Source organism: Rhinoraja longicauda, chromosome 8, assembly GCF_053455715.1.
Source record: "Rhinoraja longicauda isolate Sanriku21f chromosome 8, sRhiLon1.1, whole genome shotgun sequence".
NCBI classification, from domain to species: domain Eukaryota; kingdom Metazoa; phylum Chordata; class Chondrichthyes; order Rajiformes; family Arhynchobatidae; genus Rhinoraja; species Rhinoraja longicauda.
Window position 1 is genome coordinate 61,631,619 of NC_135960.1, and position 20,526 is coordinate 61,652,144.

The window sequence follows — 20,526 nt, forward strand, 5'->3', positions numbered from 1 at the left end:
AGTCTGATAGTCACAAAGTGAAGGAAGATGGGGTTGTAATGCAGTATGTGCTTTGACTAGAGATCGACATATTTGTAGTTGACATAATTATAGTATCAAGCCTATGTGAGGTATCACAGTCCGGGCCGTGTCTGCATTTGGGTTGGGATGGGATTTGCAAGGATGGAGAGAATTGGAATGTTGTAAACTCTGAGCAAGCTATGATGATTTAAGATGGAAGGTAAGAAATTCCTTAATGCAGAAGGAAAAAAGCAGTAATGCTAGATTTTTGGGGGGTTTTTGTGGCACTTGGATGGGTATTGGAGAACAAGAACTACAAATAAATTTGAGAAATGGAATATATTCAAAAATGGAGATTGTGCTAGTGAAATGGGGAGATAAAGTACCGAGGTAACAGGATGATTTGTGCTTTCATTTGGTTATAGTTCATATTGATGAGAGCAGCTGGGTTGGGATGTTTTTGTCAAGTGCATGACAATCAGCCATATTAAACAAAATAATGAGCAGGACCTTGTTGAAAATTTGATAAATATTCTGGAAAGAAATGTAGGGAGAGATGATGATTGGTGCCATTGGGAAAATCCAAAGGGGCATTGCTAGGAGGGATGAGATCGTTTGGAAGGGAATATCAAGAATAGGTGTCAATGGTGTGTGACTATCTTCCAGGAAATAAAACTCGGCTGTGAGATGCAGAAATTTTGCTCGTAAGAATTGTTTGGAATAAATAACATCGAAAGCAAGTGTGTTATACTGATCTACAGCTGACACGTCTTGCAACTTCTGCAACAGATCAATTTTCCTTTTCCCTGGATCTCATTTTTACACTGATTTCTGAGAAAGGTACTGTTGTGGCAAAATAAAAATAGTGTGCTGCAAATCTACAAGCCCCCAGAAACGCACATGGGGCAGAGAATATACAACTTCCCATCAGTCTCTACAGATGTTTAAACGTTTGAAGTGTACAGATAACAATTGCATGCATTTTGTGCAAAATAAAGTAATGGAGGAAGGCGGGTCCCGTGTGACATCTGTGAAGGAAATGGACTGACAATTTTTGCGGATGGGACCATTCTTCAGCCTGATATTTAATTTTGGTAAAACCTGGACGAATACTAGGTGGTGATGATTCTTTTCTTCTTGCAGGTCCTAAAATCAACAGGATTGCGTACATCTGATCCTCGACTGAAGGAGTGTATGGATATGCTCAGAACAAATGTGCAAGCAGCTTCTGACGGGGTTCTGCTTGACAAAGAACTCTTTAAAAAGTAAAGTATTTGTTGAACCCATACTTCCTTAATGTTTAGTGTCACTCAGTGTTTTATTTTTCTGTTTTTCTTGAGTGCTAGAAAAAATCTGCAGGTTGGGCAGCTGTTTGGGGTGAGTTGAGAGAGAAAATTATAACAAATTACTTTTAATGGTTTCATTTGAATGGCACAAGGATGTTTGAGGAAAAATATTATCAAGGACAGTGTTGAAAATGAAACAAAAAACTGCAGATGCTAGAAATCTTAAATGTGAGGAAGGGTCCCAACCCCAAAAGTCATCTGTCTCTTCCCTCCACAGATACTGCCTGACCTGCTGGGCTCTGCCAACACTTTGCATTTGCTGAAGATTCCTGTATCTGCAGTTTCCTATCCCCATAAAATGGGTTTTTGCTGCAATCCAGAAATGTGACAGATACAATTATTACTGAAGCTTATTTCTTTATTTTGATTTAAATTAATTCAGAGTTCCTCCTCTTTCAAATTGTAATACAAACTAGTGTCTGGATGATTCTAGTCCTCTGTTAACCATAATTTAACTTAATTTAATTCAGGATGTTGGCGCTCAAAATGTGGAACTTCAGGTTGAGATGTTCTAAACCCTTTTTTCAACCAGATCTGGAATTGAATGGAACTTTAATCCAAAATAGCAGATAATGTTGGAACTGTTCTGCAGCCACTGACCTAAAATCTCTCTGTATCTCTCTCCATAGCACTGCAAGATCAATGATATTTTCTATTATTTTGTATTAAACCTGTACATAATTGATCCTGTAAGAGATTGCTTAATTTCAATAGCACTTTACAACAAATTCCTTTTCATTTTCAGATGTGTTGGAAGCAATATTGTGCTGCTCACTCAAGCTTTCAGGAGGAAGTTTGTCATTCCAGATTTTGAGATATTTTCTTCCCATATTGATGGTCTTTATGAGATTGCCAAAAAAATGACAGGAGGAAAGGTATATCTTAATTTTTAATAAACTGAATTGGATAGTAATTGCTGATAGTAAGATTAAAAATGCTTTTTTACAAAAAGATGCATGCCTGGTTTTGTCGTTAAACTTTTAATATCTGTATGATTTCATGGCATATAATTATTTTATATTCTAGTTTGTGTTTGGGTGGCTAGTTAAATAATGCTATATTTCTGCACAGTTTAATTAATGTCTTTGAAATAAAACATTGAAACTGAACACAGTGAAAGAAAAAAATGCAAGCAATGCTGGTGTGCTATTTCGCTATGCTCAACTATTTCTTTTCCTCTGAAAGGTTGCTGATTATATTCCACAGCTGGCTAAGTTTAGCCCAGATTTGTGGGGTGTGTCCCTGTGCACAGTGGATGGGCAAAGGTAAGAAACACCAAATTATTTTAAAACTTCATTTCGGTTTGGGAAATGCATGCATGTACCAAATTTTCAATCTTAATTTATGACATTTCAAATGAAATGCAACTGACATGAAATATATTATTTGCTTAAAAAACAACGTTTTTTTTGTGTTTTGTCATGAATTTGTAATTGTATATTTGCTGCTGTCCCCATATGCAATTAACTGATTCAAAATTTTTCATAATCTATCATATTCCTTTTGGCTCAACTATTATGAAAGATAACACATTCATCGTTGAGAATATAGCATCTAGGCTGAGTTTTGCTCATTTGCATCTAACGCCATTTAACTATTTCAATTTCTCTACAAGTAACTTATAAAAAAACAATTCCAATATAATTAGATCATACTTGATCTTCTACATCTGTGGAAAACCACCCTCTCAACAATTTTCTTGTTGATCCCAATATTATTGTGGTATGTTCCCTCCAAGGACATATCTTATGGTAATGCAATGTCCAGAATGGAATGCAGTAGTCTAGATTTATCCTAATCAAAGTTCTATGCATCTGTAGCATGGCTTCTATTTATCCCAGCCCCTTGATGAAGGTGGATATTATTTTCAATTATTTATTGTGCCATTCCTGTAATCTTTTAATTTCTGTAAATGGACCCCTGAAATCTTTGTCCTTTACAATTCCTAGCTACTGATTCTTGGATCCAGAAATGAATGATTTCAATTTGACACTGAACACCACTTAACATTTATTTTTCAGCTTTTACTCATTCGTGTCCCTTTGTAACTTTTCATTTCTGTCTGCATTGGTTATTGTGCCACCTAACTTGGTGTCACCACATTTGAGGTATTCTTAGTCATTTAAAACTAAAATGAAAAGTTTAGGTTCAATACCTAGGGTATGGCACATCAATAGGTTGCCTTGGGTTCTGTTCATTTTGGCAGTGGTTTCTTCTTTGGAATTCTGAGTAATGTCTTTTTGAACTTTTGTAATCGTGTATGTTGACATTCTTATTAACCATATTATTTGCTGTCTCAAGCATTCAACATGATTTGATAAAACTAGACCTCTATTTTATGATCATCACCTTTGACCAACTCATCGTTCATTCTAATAGTTTTCTTGGACTTTTTGCACAGTTAAATGTTAGACCAATAGAACTATGATTTAATTCAACACTTTTTATTATGGGGCAACATTTTAATTTTTATACAGTACCTTTAATGCACTGAAGTAGAAGTCATTTTGTTTTAGAGACTTGGTCTAGTTAGTTTTCCTCATTATTCTACATTAAATCAAACAAATTTCTCCTTGATTTTTAGTTTTGTCAATTTCAAAATTAACTGCCTTTTTAAAAACTGAATGGCACACTTGCTGAATAATTGTTATTTAGTCATTATGTTCGTAGGCATTCTTTTCCAGAATAATTGCATAAATTTACTTCTCGCTCAAATATTTTGATTGCCACCAAAGATGAAAAGTAGTCAAGAACTTCACCGGTTCTGAGGGTATTTGTAAATATATCTTGTGCTTGAAAGTAATAAGTAGCATTTTGTCATTAATAATCTTCTGTAAATGTTCCTTTTGTGCCATCTATTTGGACTGCCACTTTTAACCACTGTGCTCATCCCTCTGTCAAGATATCTTCAAATTATGAGTGCTCAAATGAGCCCTCAACTCTTTTGTGGTGATTACTTTGTGTCTTTCCCTGGGTTCAAGCTGGAAAGTTATCACCTTGTTTTGTGGTCAAGAACTATCACTGACTTTATTTACGGCCATTTAATTCATCCTTCAACTCTTCTTTCTGCCCCTTTCCCTCCCGTGTACCACGAATGAACTGTTTGTCTGAAAGTGGACTGGCAATTTGTAAATTTTACCATGTGTATTTGCTGTCACTTTACTTCCAATGTGACGTGTTCTGCTTCAATATATTTCAATTAATATTTAAATAAGGCTGAGTATATTCTATTAGGGAAAGCAGAGTTGAGATACTAAAACAGTTCCTTGCCCTTTCTTCCTCTCATCCCAACTTGTGAGCAAACTTGAGATTGGGGAGTGGAATGTTTTAGTATCAAATGTTTTGAAGTTAATTATGGCCTACTGATGAATCAAAATCCTTGCACTCTGCCTCAACAATGTGCTCAACTTCCTGGCATTGGGATATGTGCTAGCAGCCATCCTAGTCACCTGGGATGTGGTATGAGATTGCTGTTTGCTCTCAAACTAGGGTCAGTTTTATATTTTAGACCCTTGCTTGCCAGGAGGCGGATTGAGACTGTCCAAACTCTCTTCGCATACACCCTTACAGACAGAAAAGAGGAGGAAACTTCTTGAAAAAGATTTTCTTTATGTGGTAGGTAAAGTGAAATTGTTTGAAATACTTAATGAATGTATTTACATTTAGCACTTTAAATCTTTACTCCAAAAGCTTAAAATTGTAAACAATTATTTCAAGTATGGCGAGGTTTGGTTTGCAGTCAATAAATTTCAGTTCCTATCTTGCGTATGTAAATTTGGGAGAATAAAGTAATTTCTATTTTTTAACCTGTTTCTTCTGGATTAATTCTGTTTCTCATACAATTGAAATTTAAAAGAATTCATATTTGACATTGTTTCCCCACTTCTCTTTCTCATTTCTTCATTATTGCCAATACAAAAGGAATAGTTTTCTTTTCCCAGAATGTAGACACATCATTGCATTAAGCCGTTCAGTTATTTTCACTTTCCAATTTCTATTACTGGCCAATTAAATTATGACTATCCCCTGGGGCCTTGATCTAGCACAACATTTGGAACATAAAACTTTGTTCGTAGTTTAAGTTTATATTTGCATTTAGTTTCATAAGCTGGTCTGTCATTGAACCGTTGCTTTGAATCTCCTTTCATGAAACAGAGTCCAGATTTTCATTATTGAACCACTTGGCACAGCAATGTTTCCTATTAAATGTTTCCTATTAAAATAAATTGATTTTTTAGTTCTGTTTCAACTATGTTGGTGTAGTCAAAAGGGTAGATTTTGGGAACTGCTTGAGTGAATAATTTGATCCTATTTAATAATTGCTATAAACTGAACAGCTTCACATAATTCGAGTTAAGGTATACCTGATGTTGCAACAGTGCCATTTGATCCTTTGAATTTGTGATGGCTCTGCAATTCCAACAGTTTACCTTTCTATGATTTTTTTTAAAAAACACAAGAATAAGCAAATTGTCACTGAAACAAATATAATCAATGCACGCAAGTCCATAACTTTCAACTCCATCAGGAGCACTAAATTTTGCTATGGAATGAATATCAAGAAGCCTCGTTTGCTCAAACGCAAGGCACTCATGTTCACAAGTCTTTTGGCCGCTACTTCCTGGTTTGGAGTTTTGCATTGAATTAAACGATATAATTTTTTTTTTAATGCTATGCAGCGAATCCCATTCAGTTATCATGTGTCATGCTGGTTGAAAAAGAGGTATCCAGCCTAATCCACCTTGTAACACTTCACAAGTTATAGGAGTAGAATTAGGACATTTGGCCCATCGACTCTACTCTGCCATTCAATCATCAACCACTTACTTTATGGTTCTGCAGGTCACTACTCTTAAAGTACACATCCAAGTTTTTTGTATGACAATAGACAATAGGTGCAGGAGGAGGCCATTCGGCCCTTCGAGCCAGCACCGCCATTCAATGTGATCATGGCTGATCATTCTCAATCAGTACCCCGTTCCTGCCTTCTCGCCATACCCCCTGGTATGGTAATGGTTTTGGCCTTTACCCTGTTTTTAGAGGTATAAAGTTCCCTATTCCTACCCCTTTACTCCTACCATTTACTTTAAATCTATGCCCCTTTTTCCTTCTGCTAAAGAAATTAGGCTTCCCTATCGATGGTATTTCGTCCCTTGTGATAATCTAATCTCAATTAAGTCTCTCCTCAGCCTATTCTTAGGAAGGAAACATCCCAGACATCCAATTTTTGTTTGAGTTTTGTTTTCATAATGTTCTGATCTTGGCAACACCTCATCTCTGTTATTGTACTCTAATATACATTTTCCCTGAAGTATGGTGGCCTGTGGTGTGTCAGTCAACCAGTTGTCTCACTAATGTGTACAAATCTAGCAGCATCTTCCAGCCCTTGTATTCTCAGCCTAGGCTGATTAAAGGAAAGTGTCACATTTGCCTGTTAACAATCCTATCATCCTGTGTTGTGACTCTAGAATTTCTAGTGGCATACACTTTACTCCTATCTTCCTAAACACCCCCACAATCTTCCAATTATATATCCCCATTGCACTTGTCTAAGGCATTATCTTGTACTTTTCTTGATTAACTTTTTTTAATTTTTATGACAAACTGATGTGATGATCCACATCTTGCTAAGCCATTAAAGTACTAAACATTTGTGGGATGGCTGATTAGGTTTGTGTTACATATAATTTATAGATTATCCAGTTACCTCTACACAGGAACTGACGTCAATGGAAAGCAAAACACCTTGCAGATGCTGGAATGCAAACTAAATAAACCTCTGTACCAATGTCGATGTTCAAGGAGCATCTGTGAACAGAATTCTCAAAATTCTGTGAACATTCTGTACAGATTGATTAATGATAACTACTGCAGAATATGTGACAAGCACTGAGAGCAAACTTCTAAAGTAACTTCTAAAGGGTCTGAAGAACGGTCTCGACCCGAAACGTCACCCATTCCTTCTCTCCCGAGATGCTGCCTGACCTGCTGAGTTACTCCAGCATTTTGTGAATAAATCGATTTGTACCAGCATCTGCAGTTATTTTCTTATACTTCTAAAGTAACATTTTTGTTTGGTGTATTTTGGACTTCTACTGCTAGAAATACAGCTAATAAACAGGAATGGATTAAAAGTAACTGCCACTGTACATCCAAGCTTTCAGATTTACATTCAGACAGTTGGTGAGTTTGGGAAGGTGCTTGGTTGCAAAGACAAGAAATGCACTGGTCCAGGTTCCCCAGGCAATTTATTGTAGAACCTCGGATATTTTCTTTCACTGCAGGGAAGCTCAGAACTCCCATGAATGAGTGTGCAAAGCAGGAAAGACTAAAATTTCTGAGTGTTCTTTTTAGCACTGTTGTAATGTGGTCATTTTGTTTACTCTGCAAGAAGCCTAGTGGTGATATGCCTATATCCTATAAGTTTCTGGAAGCTTTATAGGGAATTTTGCCTGTTCAATTTATATCATGTTTGTTGCAGGCATAACTCTAAGAGGAATGTGATTTAAATTTTAAACTTTCTGGTGTTTCTAAATATTTACATTTAAATGTGGATAGTGTGAGTAACACATTTTTCCTATCTGAATGTTAGATATACTATTATTAGTCAGTTTTAATAGCAGGTTAAATATAGGCTATAATTTTGGTTATCAGATTGCTGTTTGGGTAGGTTTTGACAGGTTTTGGGTAGGACACCAAACGGCTGTCTTCAGGCCATGATGAAACCAGTTTCAATAGACAATAGACAATAGGTGCAATAGACAATAGGTGCAGGAGTAGGCCATTCAGCCCTTCGAGCCAGCCCCAGGCAGGCAAGGGCCTAAAAGTAGATGAGCTGAGTGTGGTTATCTAGCTGTTGCCAGGAATTCTGGACCATTATATGTTTTTTACAATTACTTGTGCCCACGTGAAAAGAAATTGAAAGTGAAAGGAGTTTTTTTCTTTCTCAGAAATGCTAGGGGAATTTCGATCATGATTCATTTTGAGGTATTTGGGTGTGACTTCTAATATATATTCCTTTATTCGTCCCACACCGGGGAAATTATATTATAATAATAATAATAATAATAAGCATTTATTTTATATAGCGCCTTTCCAGAAGCTCAAAGCGCTTTACAAAAACAATCATAACATAAAAACAAACAGACAAACTATCCTAACGGAGAAGCGGCGAATAAACAATGCCAGCGTCCTCTCACGTCAGGGTCCGGCAGTAGACAACAAAAAGCACAGGACACACAGATACAATTTTTACACAAACAGCCATCACAGTGATTGCTCCAGGCATACCCTCACTGTGATGGAAGGCAAAGAAAAGTCTTTTCTCCTCCTCATTCTTCTCCCGTGGTGCCACGAGGTGATCGAGGCTCCCAACTTTTTGAAGCCCCCACCGGACGATGGAAAGTCCCAGGGCCAAGCCGAGCAGGCCGATGAAGGTCCTGAGCCCCCACCGGGCGATGGAAAGTCCCAGGGCCGAGCCGAGCCGAGCAGGCCGATGAAGGTCCTGAGCCCCCACCGGGCGATGGAAAATGCCGCGGCCAGACCACGCAGGGCGATGAAGGGCCTGCGAGCGGGTCGATCGTACCTCGCGCTTCGGGGCGGTCGAAGCTGCTACGGCTGGAGTTCCCAAAAACTGGTCGCCAGCCAGGGACCTGCGAGCTCCCGATGTTGCGGTCTGCAGGGCCCACGCCCGAAGCCTCCGAGATGGTAAGTCCAGGCCCTGCGACCGGAGTCTTCAAGGTCGATCCCAGCTGGAGGCCGACTCCACGATGTTAGGCCGTAGCGCGAACGGAGATACGACACGGTAAAGGTCGCATCTCCGTTGAGGAGATTAGAAAAAAGGTTTCCACCACCCCCCCACATACACAGAGTTAAAAATAGAACAAAACGTACATTAAACGATGACAATAGACAAAAAACAAAAAAAAGACAGAGAGACTGCCGGTGAGCCGCAGCTGCAGAACACAGCCACAGCCGTATAGTGATCTATTACTTGTTCCTTAGTGATAGCTTAAAGCCTGTTAGCTGTTGGCTGTTGAAATCTGAACTCTGAAACTCATTATCTATGACTTTAACATGGATGGACATCTAAGTAACATTGATAAACCCTAGGTAGACCCTTCTTACTTAATGTCTCAACCAAGAATCCAGAATGCCTTCCAGAAATTATTGTTTTTTTCAGTCAACTCCTGGGCCCAACATTTGAGTTGCCATTGTGGTATAATATTTGAAAGAAAGGATGAGCCAAGATATTGGACCGATTTACATCTATTTTGTGTAAAACACCCAATTTAAAGAAACAGTTGAGCTGATTTTCAATCATTTGTACTCGTTTCCAAAGAGCCTGGCCCACTAGGAAATTTGATCGGATGATCTACCTGAGCAAGGGTATCATTTGCAGGGAATTATTTGTGGTAAATCATGCAATTGCAATAGCATCTGCAGATGACTGCTATTTGGGATGCCGGGAGATTGAAATTTAGCACAGTAACATAGGGAGAAGGCATGGGGTTGCAAAGTACCCTAACAATTTTTGTTTTGAATATATTTATCAGTTTTATAGTAGTCCTCACAACTGGATATTCAAGCAAAATTCAGCACCCTTCCAGCAGACTTAAAACGTATGAAATTCAATTTCTGGGCTGTACCTTGAATGGCAGGCACTTAATAGGCTTTATTCTGATCAATGTGACTTCCACGGTCCTCTCAGTTATCCTCCCATGTCCTAAAGATGTACAGGTTACAAGTTATTTGGACGTTGTAATTGTCACTAAAGCATAAGTGAGTGATAGAATCTGAGAAAGTGGGAAGAATTAAAAATTGGGATCAATATCAGTTTAATACAAATGGTTGACGGTTGGCACAGACACAGTGGGCTGAAAGGCAGGTTTCCCCACTGTCTGACTTTCCTAATAGAACTCGAACTTGGCTGATGTCTCCGACTACCAGAATTTCAAAGCAAGCATGTTTTATATCAAAAATATTTCAGTTACAGAAGTTATGGGAAAAATCATTTGCAATAGTAATTTTTGAAGAAGCCAATCTTTCCATTGTGTTTAAGTATCTTTTCTGCTCAAATCCTATAATGTTAATTATTTACTCTGAAGTGAAGCAAAACATTTATTAAAAAGGTAATATTTGTAGGACAAAAAGGTGATGTTTCTTTAATCTCTATTAATGAAATTGATACAATCTTTAGAACAATTTTTGGAAAGTAGTTACATGTGGAGAAAAATATGATCTTTACGCTTGTATTTCAATTTTGAATATTCTGCATAAAATTGAGCAGTTTGAGTATTCCCTAAATGCACATGGACTGAGTTCCTCATATTTCAAACCAATATCAACTTTACGTTATGTTTCATGGGTAATTTTTTTTAAATTCTGTGTCAAAATTTGATTTTTTTTTGTTGATGGTCTGTAACATCAAGAAAATATGTCAAACATTGTTCCATGATAAGAAAAAAGTGTGATTTCCCAAAAGAGAATGCCACTAAAATGAAAAATAGTTCTATTGTGTTTTATATCTTTTAATGCTTTATTAAATGTTTTTCAATTTTAAACTAAATGCTGATCTCTGCATTTGACTTTGAATTCTGTTGTAGCATGTCAAAGCATGCAAACTCTCCAGATTACACAAACCCTAGAATTTATTGAATAATGAATACCAAGATGAGTTAACTTATTTCCAGGTATACTGTGATGGAGAGCGAGGCTATATTTCATTTAGCTGGACAAAAATGTCAACAATTTCAATTAAAGAAATGTATTTCTATTTATAGCTTTCAATGGAATTGAATGCTTTCCCCCCCTCAAAGTAGATAATTTAAAAATACCATTTGTGAATTATTGTTGCAAGATTTTATTTAAACAAATCTATAAACTCGTGGCTACATTTCATTAACTTAGTTTACTTGATATGATGGCCTGAATTTTCTTGAGGATTGGTTACTAAGCAGCAAGTACTTAGCTGTACCAAACAGTAGACAAGTTGCTTCAACTAATGGTTGAGAATTTACTTGGCAAATGGTTGAATTGTATGAATTGGAAGATTGCATGTTCAATTTATGATTTGCAATGACTTGTAAAGTATGGCAAAGGACAGTGAAGGCACTTCATTGTACCATTGTTAGGAAAATGAGAATTGGTGTTCCTGCTCTTGGTTAATGTTATGCATCTGTGGGAAGACCTCATCAACATTATCTGCCTCATCTGTAATCTTAGAGTTCTTTGCCTGCCTTGTTAAGTTCTGCATATTGTCTATTTGGTAAAGTACCGGAGGGTAACTTTTGCCCTTGGACTTGTGCTCCAAGAAATCTTTTGGAAGCAATCGTGGGAAAACTGGTGAGAGGCACAAATTATTTTTACACTTTGAGACTTCTACCTTGTAACTGTTTTTAAGTCGTCTTTATTTTTTATAGTCTTTCACCTCGGTGGAAATGAACTTCAGCCAGGAGAGCAAGTGGGAGCTGCATACTCTTTCACAACTTCAGTGTGCCAGTCTTCTGTAAATGGCCATAAAGGAGGTGTGTGTATACACAGACCAATTCCCAGTGTTTGCTTTTTTTTCCTTCATGGGATATCCCAGCAGAAACCACCTGAGAACTGACACAGCTCATCTGGCATGGCATTAGAGAGTTAACATTGCACAATCAGTAGCTGAAAAGTTGCTGGTCTGTAGCAATCCATTGGTCTATCAATAAGGATTTGAAGCTTGCTTCATATGTACACACTAGTGTGTGTTTTGAATTTTTTTAATAAAGAAACCCTGTGCATAACTGATTCCTGCATTTGAGTTCAATGCAGTGAGTATGAGCTGTTTAAATATGTCCTGTTTTGCCAGAACTGATCTGGAATTTTCCTGATTTTACTCGTGTATGGCTGAATTCCATTCGTTGTTCATCTCCACTTTCACTCTCTACTACTCTAATCACATTACAAAACTTCAATTAATGTGATGCTAGCTTTTGCATTCCTGTGACGCTAGTCACGGGTCATTGATGATCTTTCTTCAGGTAGCATTTTTGGCATTACTTAGTCAACTGGTAAAGGCTACCTTGCACCACAGATGTTATGCTTTGTTTATAGCACAATTATTCTGAGTTCTTCATTGACTAGAAATGTCATCAGGCATTTGAATCTGATGCATGTACACTGCATGTATGAATATATATATATATATATCTATATATGCAGAGTTATGCTTTCCCCAAACCCAACACAAATGGAGCTTTTGGCTCACCTTGCAATCAAATGCACCTTTCACTGCATAAACTGGTGCTGTGTACTAGAACCCTGATGCGTTGTAACTGTTGGAATGTGCAATTTCCATTGTCAAAAATTCATTGCTAGCCTTTTGAACTGATTTGAGTATTATGCAATAACTTGCTACTGTAGAGGTACAGCACAATTTGCTACTACCAGCAGGATCTGGTGAACTTTCATTTTGCTTTCATATTTTGTCCCTTTGGAAAAAGCAATTACGATAAAGCTTTACAATGCAATCTCTGCTACAAACAAGATTAATTTGGTTTTTGCAGAATCTTTTATAATGACCAATGGACATTTAAAATTATAAACTCAATGAGTTGTAATATTTAAGAGCATTATGATAAAGGCACAATTTCTTCAATTGGGCTTAAAAAAAAAAAATTGTGGTAATAATTTGGAAGGAGGAACATGCATAGCGAGTATAATATACTTGTCCATTTTAAATGAACAGGCTACAAATTGGATAGTCTGCTCAGAAAAGTTATGTACATCATAGCACAAATTATTTAAATTTTTAGTATTTAAGTTTCTGGATCTTTTATGCAACTTAAAAACAACTCGTATTGCTTACTGACAGATTAACATGTTTATAACAAGATATCAGAACATTTAAAAAAAAAGGCTAGCATGCTTCCATAAAACTGACAAACCATTACAGCGTTGTACAGATATTATTCATTTAAATGGACAGATGCAGGACAATACAACTGAATTTGTATAACTAATAAACATGACATAGACAGTACATCAGGCTGTTATGAGATACAGGCATGGGGCAAACACTTGAGGGATGTTAAAATCTCACGAAGGAGTAGTCTGAAATAATACATAATTTTTCTGATGTGTAAAATGTCCAATGTTTCAGTACTGATAACTTTTGATTACTGATGTATTGTTTGTATTGCAGGAATCCATGATAAATATTAGTTTGAGTGTATACCTTCAGTGCAAAATGGCATTCTAAGGCCTATGTATGTACGTCAATTGCTTTTAAGCATGTACATTTAAAATGCAAGATTGTCTTTGCCACATTGCTGGGCAAAGCATTCCCTTAACTGACTCATAGAAGTGGTGTTTGGACTACTCCATTGACTGTTTCCTAATGATAGACTTCAAATAGGGATAAATTCACCTGTTAAAGTTCATTGTTTTTTTAATGTGGGAAAAATCGGATCAAATTTTAATTCAAACTTTTACAAAAAAACTCTCTGAATTTAAAATGCTATTTTGTACCATTTTTTTTTCAAACAGTTTCAAAAGGTGGTCAAGAGGTTCTGGGGAAATAGAGTACATATAATTAGGCATAGCTTCAACTAAAGATAGACACAAAAAGCTGGAGTAACAGCAGGACAGGCAGCATCTCTGGAGAGAAGGAATGGGTGACGTTTTGGGTCGAGACCCTTCTTGAACTATTGCAGGAGATAGATGGCAATATAAAATAATCTAAATTTGGGAAATGGTGGGTGAGGTCATTTCCATCGATAGTGTCCCTTAAGCAAGCAGCTCATTTTGAAGATCTGAAAGATTCCTGCAATGTAAAGAGAAATGATTGAGGAAAAGCTAAATTATATTGAAATGCTGGAAAGTTGAAAAAAAACTAGACATGTAGATATTGGAGGGTGGGGTGGAATTGAGTGAAGAATGATAATTACAAAATGCCTGTATGACTGGAAATTGCTGGATAAGTCAAGCTGAGGGAACGACAAAGATATGGGTGAAGATTGGCAGAAATCAAATGGGTGTGCCATGATGCTGACAAGATGATATTGGAGTGTTTTTGAGCTGTGGAAGTAATCTAGGAAACCAGTGATGCAAGGCTGGGCTCGGGCCAGTTAAGTTTTCAGCAGGAGGAATATTTGGTAAAATGGCCTGAATTTTACTGCAGTTGAGTTGAAAATGTGACCCAATTATGTAGTCAGGCAAACAAATGATAGAGGCATTAATTGGATTGAACATTTAATGAACTCTTCACATTATTGCATTGAACAACAATATTAAATGTAAATTAAGGTAATTTAATATTAATTATTTCTGCTACTATTTTCGCATGATCTGTTGCTAAGACATTGTAGATGGAAAATTGGTCTAGAATATAGTAGCTAAAGTTAAATATTCATATTTTGTTAATTGGAACTGTGTCATGGGAATGTTTGTACTCCTACTGTTTTGCTGAATTGAGTTGTTTTTAATTATCTAAAACTTCCTTACTTTAGACATTCAGTTGGAGATACCAAAGTTCCCTTTTGTCTTCAATCCTGTGTGAAACCATTGAAATATGCAGTTTCTGTCCATGACCTTGGGACTGAGCATGTTCACAAATATGTTGGCAAAGAACCCAGTGGATTACGTTTCAACAAACTCTTCCTGAATGAAGAAGGTAGAATTTGTATTTAAAATGTTTTAATGACATTTTACTTGATTAAAACAAAATAGTACTATTATAAATTTTAGAATTTCAATTGATTAACTTTGGCTCAGCTGTATTAATTTAAGATTAGAAATATTTTTGTTTTTCATATTTTCATTTTCTTAAATTGCAAATCTGAGTTTCTAAATTTTGAGTTAGTTGTTTATGTCATTGAATTTTCTAAGCATCTAAATCTGCAGTCTTTTCCAAAATTTCTGGACAAGTATTTCTAATGAAAAATCATTTTGATTAGTGTAAGATAATTACTGCCTCGAGCAATTTAAAATAAACACCCCTTGAGTATAAATATGCAATGCCTTATGTAAGCTTTATAAAGCACACTAACAAGGAATTTCTCTGAAAATTTCACCAGTCATCCTGTGACACTACTATATCTCATTCAAAATTAGAAACAGCCGTGTTTTTTTCTTGAAGGAGCACAACTTTCTTCTCATTCGTTCTGTTATTCCACTCCTTAAACACCTGGGGCAATGTATAGAAGGTAATTAACCCTAAAACATGCAATTCTTTGGGATGTGGGAGGAAATCGGAGCACTGGGAGGAAATGCAGCCGTGGCGAACGTTCAAACTCCACACGGATAGCAGCCAGGGCTTCGGGCAACGTGATGCAGTGGCTCTACCGCACTGCCACTGTGCCACCTTTTTTTAAAAAAAACTGAGGTGTGTAATAATTATTACAGAGGGTGTTAAACCTTTGGAGTTCTTTACCCAAGATGACTGTGGAGGCTACATCATTAAGAGCCATTTAAAGAGGAAGCATGCACGTTTGAAAGATGAAAGAAATTGACAAGAATCTGGCCATTTTGGCAAGATTTGTATCCTATAATTTAGCAGCTAACTAAAATGAATTCTGGTTATTAATGGACATGATAAATCAGTGAAATATGACAGTAATTGGTTTGAAAGCCATTAAGCATTAATTAATGAAAATATTTGGTGGAAGTCACTGTATTTGGGGAATTGGAGTTGAGTAGCCGTGTAGAGACTGCGAAATCATATTCTGCCTTCCCGCCTTCCCTTTGTTTCCTTTTTATTATTGCGACATAACTGTTGATCCCTTTGCTACTTCTTCAGTGGTCTGTATTTTGTCTTTGTGATTTTTATTTTTGTTTCAGATAAACCCCACAATCCTATGGTTAATGCTGGGGCTATTGTGATAACTTCTCTCATTAAGGTAAGCCGTTTATACCTTCATTCTTTGTGGCTGATCTGTTAGATTTTATACATTTGAATTCTTATCAGTGAATTTTGTATATTGGTTCAGGGAAATAATTCTTCAGCCGGAGAATTACAATAACAATGATTTATAATAATATTCAACCATATGCTGTGCAAAAAACGGCACTGGAGGAACTCGACGAGTCATGCACAATCTGTGGAGAGAAATGGACAGGCGATATTTTGGGTTAGCATTTTTCTTCAGACTAATGGAGTAGAGGACAGAGGGCTAGTAAGGAGAGGTAGGGATGAGGCAAAGTCAGCAAGTTCTAGGGGTACGGGTGAGGTGGGGTGAGTAGCATATGGGTAGTGATAATATCAAAAGTGAGAGGTGAAATGGAGGTGAGGATGCCTGGTATGAAAGGAAGGGGAGTGTAATATAAACCCAGAGGGAGAGGTATGTGTGGAAGGGAAAAGAGTAGGGAGAAATGGAGGACTCTGAGTAGGCAGGAGTGGGAGAAAGGGGGAAGGAACTAGATGACGGGAGGAATGAGTGAAAGGTGTGCATACTAGGTTGAGGGAGGGGAGGAGGAAAAAGAAAGTATAGTTGCAAATCTACTTGGAATTGGAGAATTAATTGTTCCTGCGGCTGGGTTGTTGGCAACCCAAATGGAATATCTGGTACTGTTCTTCAAGTTCGTGTGTAGCTTCACTCTGGCAACAGTGGAGACCGAGAACACAAAGGTTGGTATGGGAAGGGCAGTTAAAATAACAAGCATTTGGGAGATCCAGCAGGCCATGGTGGACAGAGTGTAAGTGCTCAGCAAAACACTTGCCTGGTCTATGCTTGACTTGCTGATGTGGAGGAGGTTCACAGATGCATCATCAGGTGCATTGAATGCAATAGTCCTCTTCAGCAAGACAACGTATAGGGTAGGCGACCATTTTGCCGAATATGTGCTCTGGCCAACAAAGCCTGCTGGAGCTCGTGGCTGCTAGCCATTTCAACTCTTGTTATTCCCTTTCTTTTGCCACCACTGCAAGAGAGAAGCCACGCAAACTGGAAGAACAGCAGCTCATATTACACTAAGGTAGGCTACAACCTAACCGTCATGAACATTGATTTCTCCAATTTCAAGTAGACCCCCCTCCCCAAACCACCCACCCTGCTAATCTCCCCCTTCTCCTATGCACGCACATAAATTTCTCCCATCACATTGTTCTTTTCCCCTCCATCCGCTTATCTTCTATGTCCCCCTACGTCAGGTGCTTCTTTTAATTTTATCACCATATCTCTCATTCCTGCTATACATTGCACTCCTCCTCTTCCTTACTTGCTTGACGCCCTCTTGTCCATTTCATATCTAGCCTTTCTTACTATCTCTGCCCATCTGCCAATCATCCCTCCTCACTTGTATCCACCTATCTCTTGCCAGTCTTTGCCCGACCCTGATCTCTCCTATTTTTCTCCTTTACTCCTTCAGTCTGAAGAAGTGTCTGAACCCCAAACTTTGCCTATTTCCCTCCAGAAATGCAGCCTGACACGCCGAGTTCCTCCTGCACTTTATTTTTTGCTCAAAATTCCTGCATCTACAATCTCATGTCTCCATTTGGAATATGTTGTGATCTTTATCCTAACCGCAAACATGCCTTTTTATTGAATTGTTACTTGCAAAACTTGTTACTTCTCTTCCTGAGACAGAAGCCACTTTTTAATTCACTATAACAGATTTTTTTTAAAACTAATTTACAAGTTTTAATGGAGGTTTAAAGAATGTTTTGAAAATCCGAGTAGAAAGTATCTGTTAGAATGTCCCCAATCTACTTGAAAGGAATCTGCCAATGAGAAGGCACGATAAGTGCCTCTGATAACATTCCACCATCTTTCCACTACTCCCTGCCCACTGCTTTAAAATATAGGCAATAATTTTAGATTCGCTGTGGTGTGTATTAATGCAGAAAAAGATGTTGAAGGTTCTCCCAGGGTACTCAGGGAGGTGGCTCTAGAAATAGTGGATGCATTGGTGATCAATAGATTCAGGATCGGTTCCTGTGGATTGGAGGATAGCTAATGTTATCCCACTTTTCAAGAAAGGAGCGAGAGAGAAATCGGGGAATTACAGACCAGTTAACCTGACATCGGTGGTGGGGAAGATGCTGGAGTCAATTATTAAATAGGTAATAATGGTGCATTTGGATAGCAGTAAAAGGATAAGTCCAAGTCAGCATGGATTTATGAAAGGGAAATAATGCTTGACTAATCTTCTGGAATTTTTTGAGGAAGTGACAAGTAACATGGATGAAGGGGAGCCAGTGGATGTAGTGTATCTAGACTTTCAGAAAGCCTTTGATAAGGTCCCACAAGGGACATTGGTGAGCAAAATTAGAGCACATGGTATTGGGGGTAGGGTGTTGTCATGGATAGAAAATTGGTTGGCAGACAGGAAGCAAAGAGTAGGAGTAAACGGGTCCTTTTCAGAATGGCAGGCAGTGGCGAGTGGAGTGCCACAAGGCTCGGTGTTGGGGCCGCAACTGTTTACCATATATATTAATGATTTGGAAGAGAGAATTAGAAGCAACACTAGCAAGTTTGCGGATGACACAAAGCTGGGTGGCAGTATGAACAGTGAAGAGGTTGCAGGGTGACCTGGACAGGTTGAGTGAGTGGGCAGATGCGTGGCAGATGCAGTATCTATATACCAAAACTCTCGTTTGTTTGTCCTGAACTACAGCCAAAAGGCACACGATAGCGCAACAATTTTAGGCCCACCTTACCCACCGTCGTCCCTTTAGTGCTAATGGAAGAAGTTTCATTGAAATCGGTGTTATATTTTAAAGTTATTCACATTTTAAAGCTTAAATCTATCTCCTAGGGAGGGGGAGGAGGGAGGATAAGGGCGGTTGAGGGAGGATAAGGGGGGTTGAGGGAGGATAAGGGGGGTTGAGGGGGATGGAGTGGGGGGAGGGAAAGGGGAGGAGGGAGGGGGGGAATGGGAGGGGGTGGAGGTGGAGAGGGAGGGAGAGGGGAGGGGTGGAGGAGAGGGTGCTGCACCAATGCATGAGAGATTGGGGCCCAACGGGTCCACTTGATCTAGTAATATAGATAAATGTGAGGTTATCCACTTTGGCAGCAAAAACAAGGAGGCAGATTATTATCTCAATGGTGTTAGGTTAGGTAAGGGGGAAGTGCAGCGAGACCTGGGTGTCCTAGTATACCAGTCACTGAAAGTTGGCATGCAGGTACAGCAGGCAGTGAAGAAAGCTAATGGCATGTTGGGCTTCATAATGAGAGGATTTCAGTATAGGAGTAAAGAGGTTCTTCTGCAGTTGTATGGGGCCCTGGTAAGACCACATCTGGATTATTGTGTACAGTTTAGGTCTCCTAATTTGATGAAGGACATCCTTGTATTTGAGGCAGTGCAGCGTAGGTTCACAAGATTGATCCTTGGGATGGCGGGACTGTCATATGAGGAAAGACTGAAAAAACTAGGCTTGTATTCACTGGAGTTTAGAAGGATGAGCGGGGATCTTATAGAAACATATAAAATTATAAAAGGACTGGACAAGCTTGATGCAGGAAAAATGTTCCCAATGTTGGGTGAGTTCAGAACCAGGGGCCACAGTCTTAGAATAAAGGGGAGGCCATTTAAAACTGAGATGAGAAGGAACTTTTTCACCCAGAGAGTTGTGAATTTGTGGAATTCTCTGCCACCGAGGGCAGTGGAGGCCAAATCACTGGATGGATTTTAGAGAGAGTTAGATGGAGCTCTAGGGGCTAGTGGAATCAAGGGATATGGGGAGAAGGCAGGCACGGGTTATTGGTTGTGGACGATCAGTCATGATCACAATGAATGGCGGTGATGGCTCGACGGGCCGAATGGCCTCCTCCTGCATCTATTTTCTATGTTTCTATGTACATTCTGCAATAAGTTCAGGTTTGTAGGGAGCCAAAGCATGATTTTGGGAAAGTTCTACACAGAGCAAGGGAATGTATACTGCTTTAAAAATAGTGCCAGCTGAAAATGTGTGGTGCATGATTTACCAAAGGACAATTGGGTAGTGTATTGGTCAGAGGGAAATCTATTTTTAGTTGATTTTTAAAAATATCTTTAAAGCAGTACTTTAGTTTTGGCTAATTATACATTTTATTTTAGCCAGATTAGGAATTAATTGGAATACGGAAGTCTGTTTAACCTCTTAAATTTGTTCTGCTAATCTATTAAAATGCGGATTTTGTCCTCTGGAAAATAGAGTTGTTACAAACTACATTTCACGTGGGATAAATTCAAGCTAAATTAGAACATTTGGAAGGACTTCTGTGAA

General features: G+C 38.2%; 1 protein-coding gene across 2 annotated transcripts in view; it reads left to right on the forward strand.

Annotated features, from left to right (window-relative positions):
• The window catches only part of LOC144596040 (glutaminase kidney isoform, mitochondrial-like), a 78,400-nt gene that overhangs the window by 10,338 nt on the left and 47,536 nt on the right, over positions 1-20,526 (forward strand). For both annotated transcript variants that reach the window (XM_078404120.1, XM_078404121.1), the window contains exons 3-7: positions 1,144-1,265; positions 2,092-2,221; positions 2,532-2,611; positions 14,831-14,994; positions 16,161-16,219. In XM_078404120.1, coding sequence (XP_078260246.1) covers positions 1,144-1,265; positions 2,092-2,221; positions 2,532-2,611; positions 14,831-14,994; positions 16,161-16,219 — 555 coding nt within the window. The remainder of the gene's footprint in view (positions 1-1,143; positions 1,266-2,091; positions 2,222-2,531; positions 2,612-14,830; positions 14,995-16,160; positions 16,220-20,526) is intronic.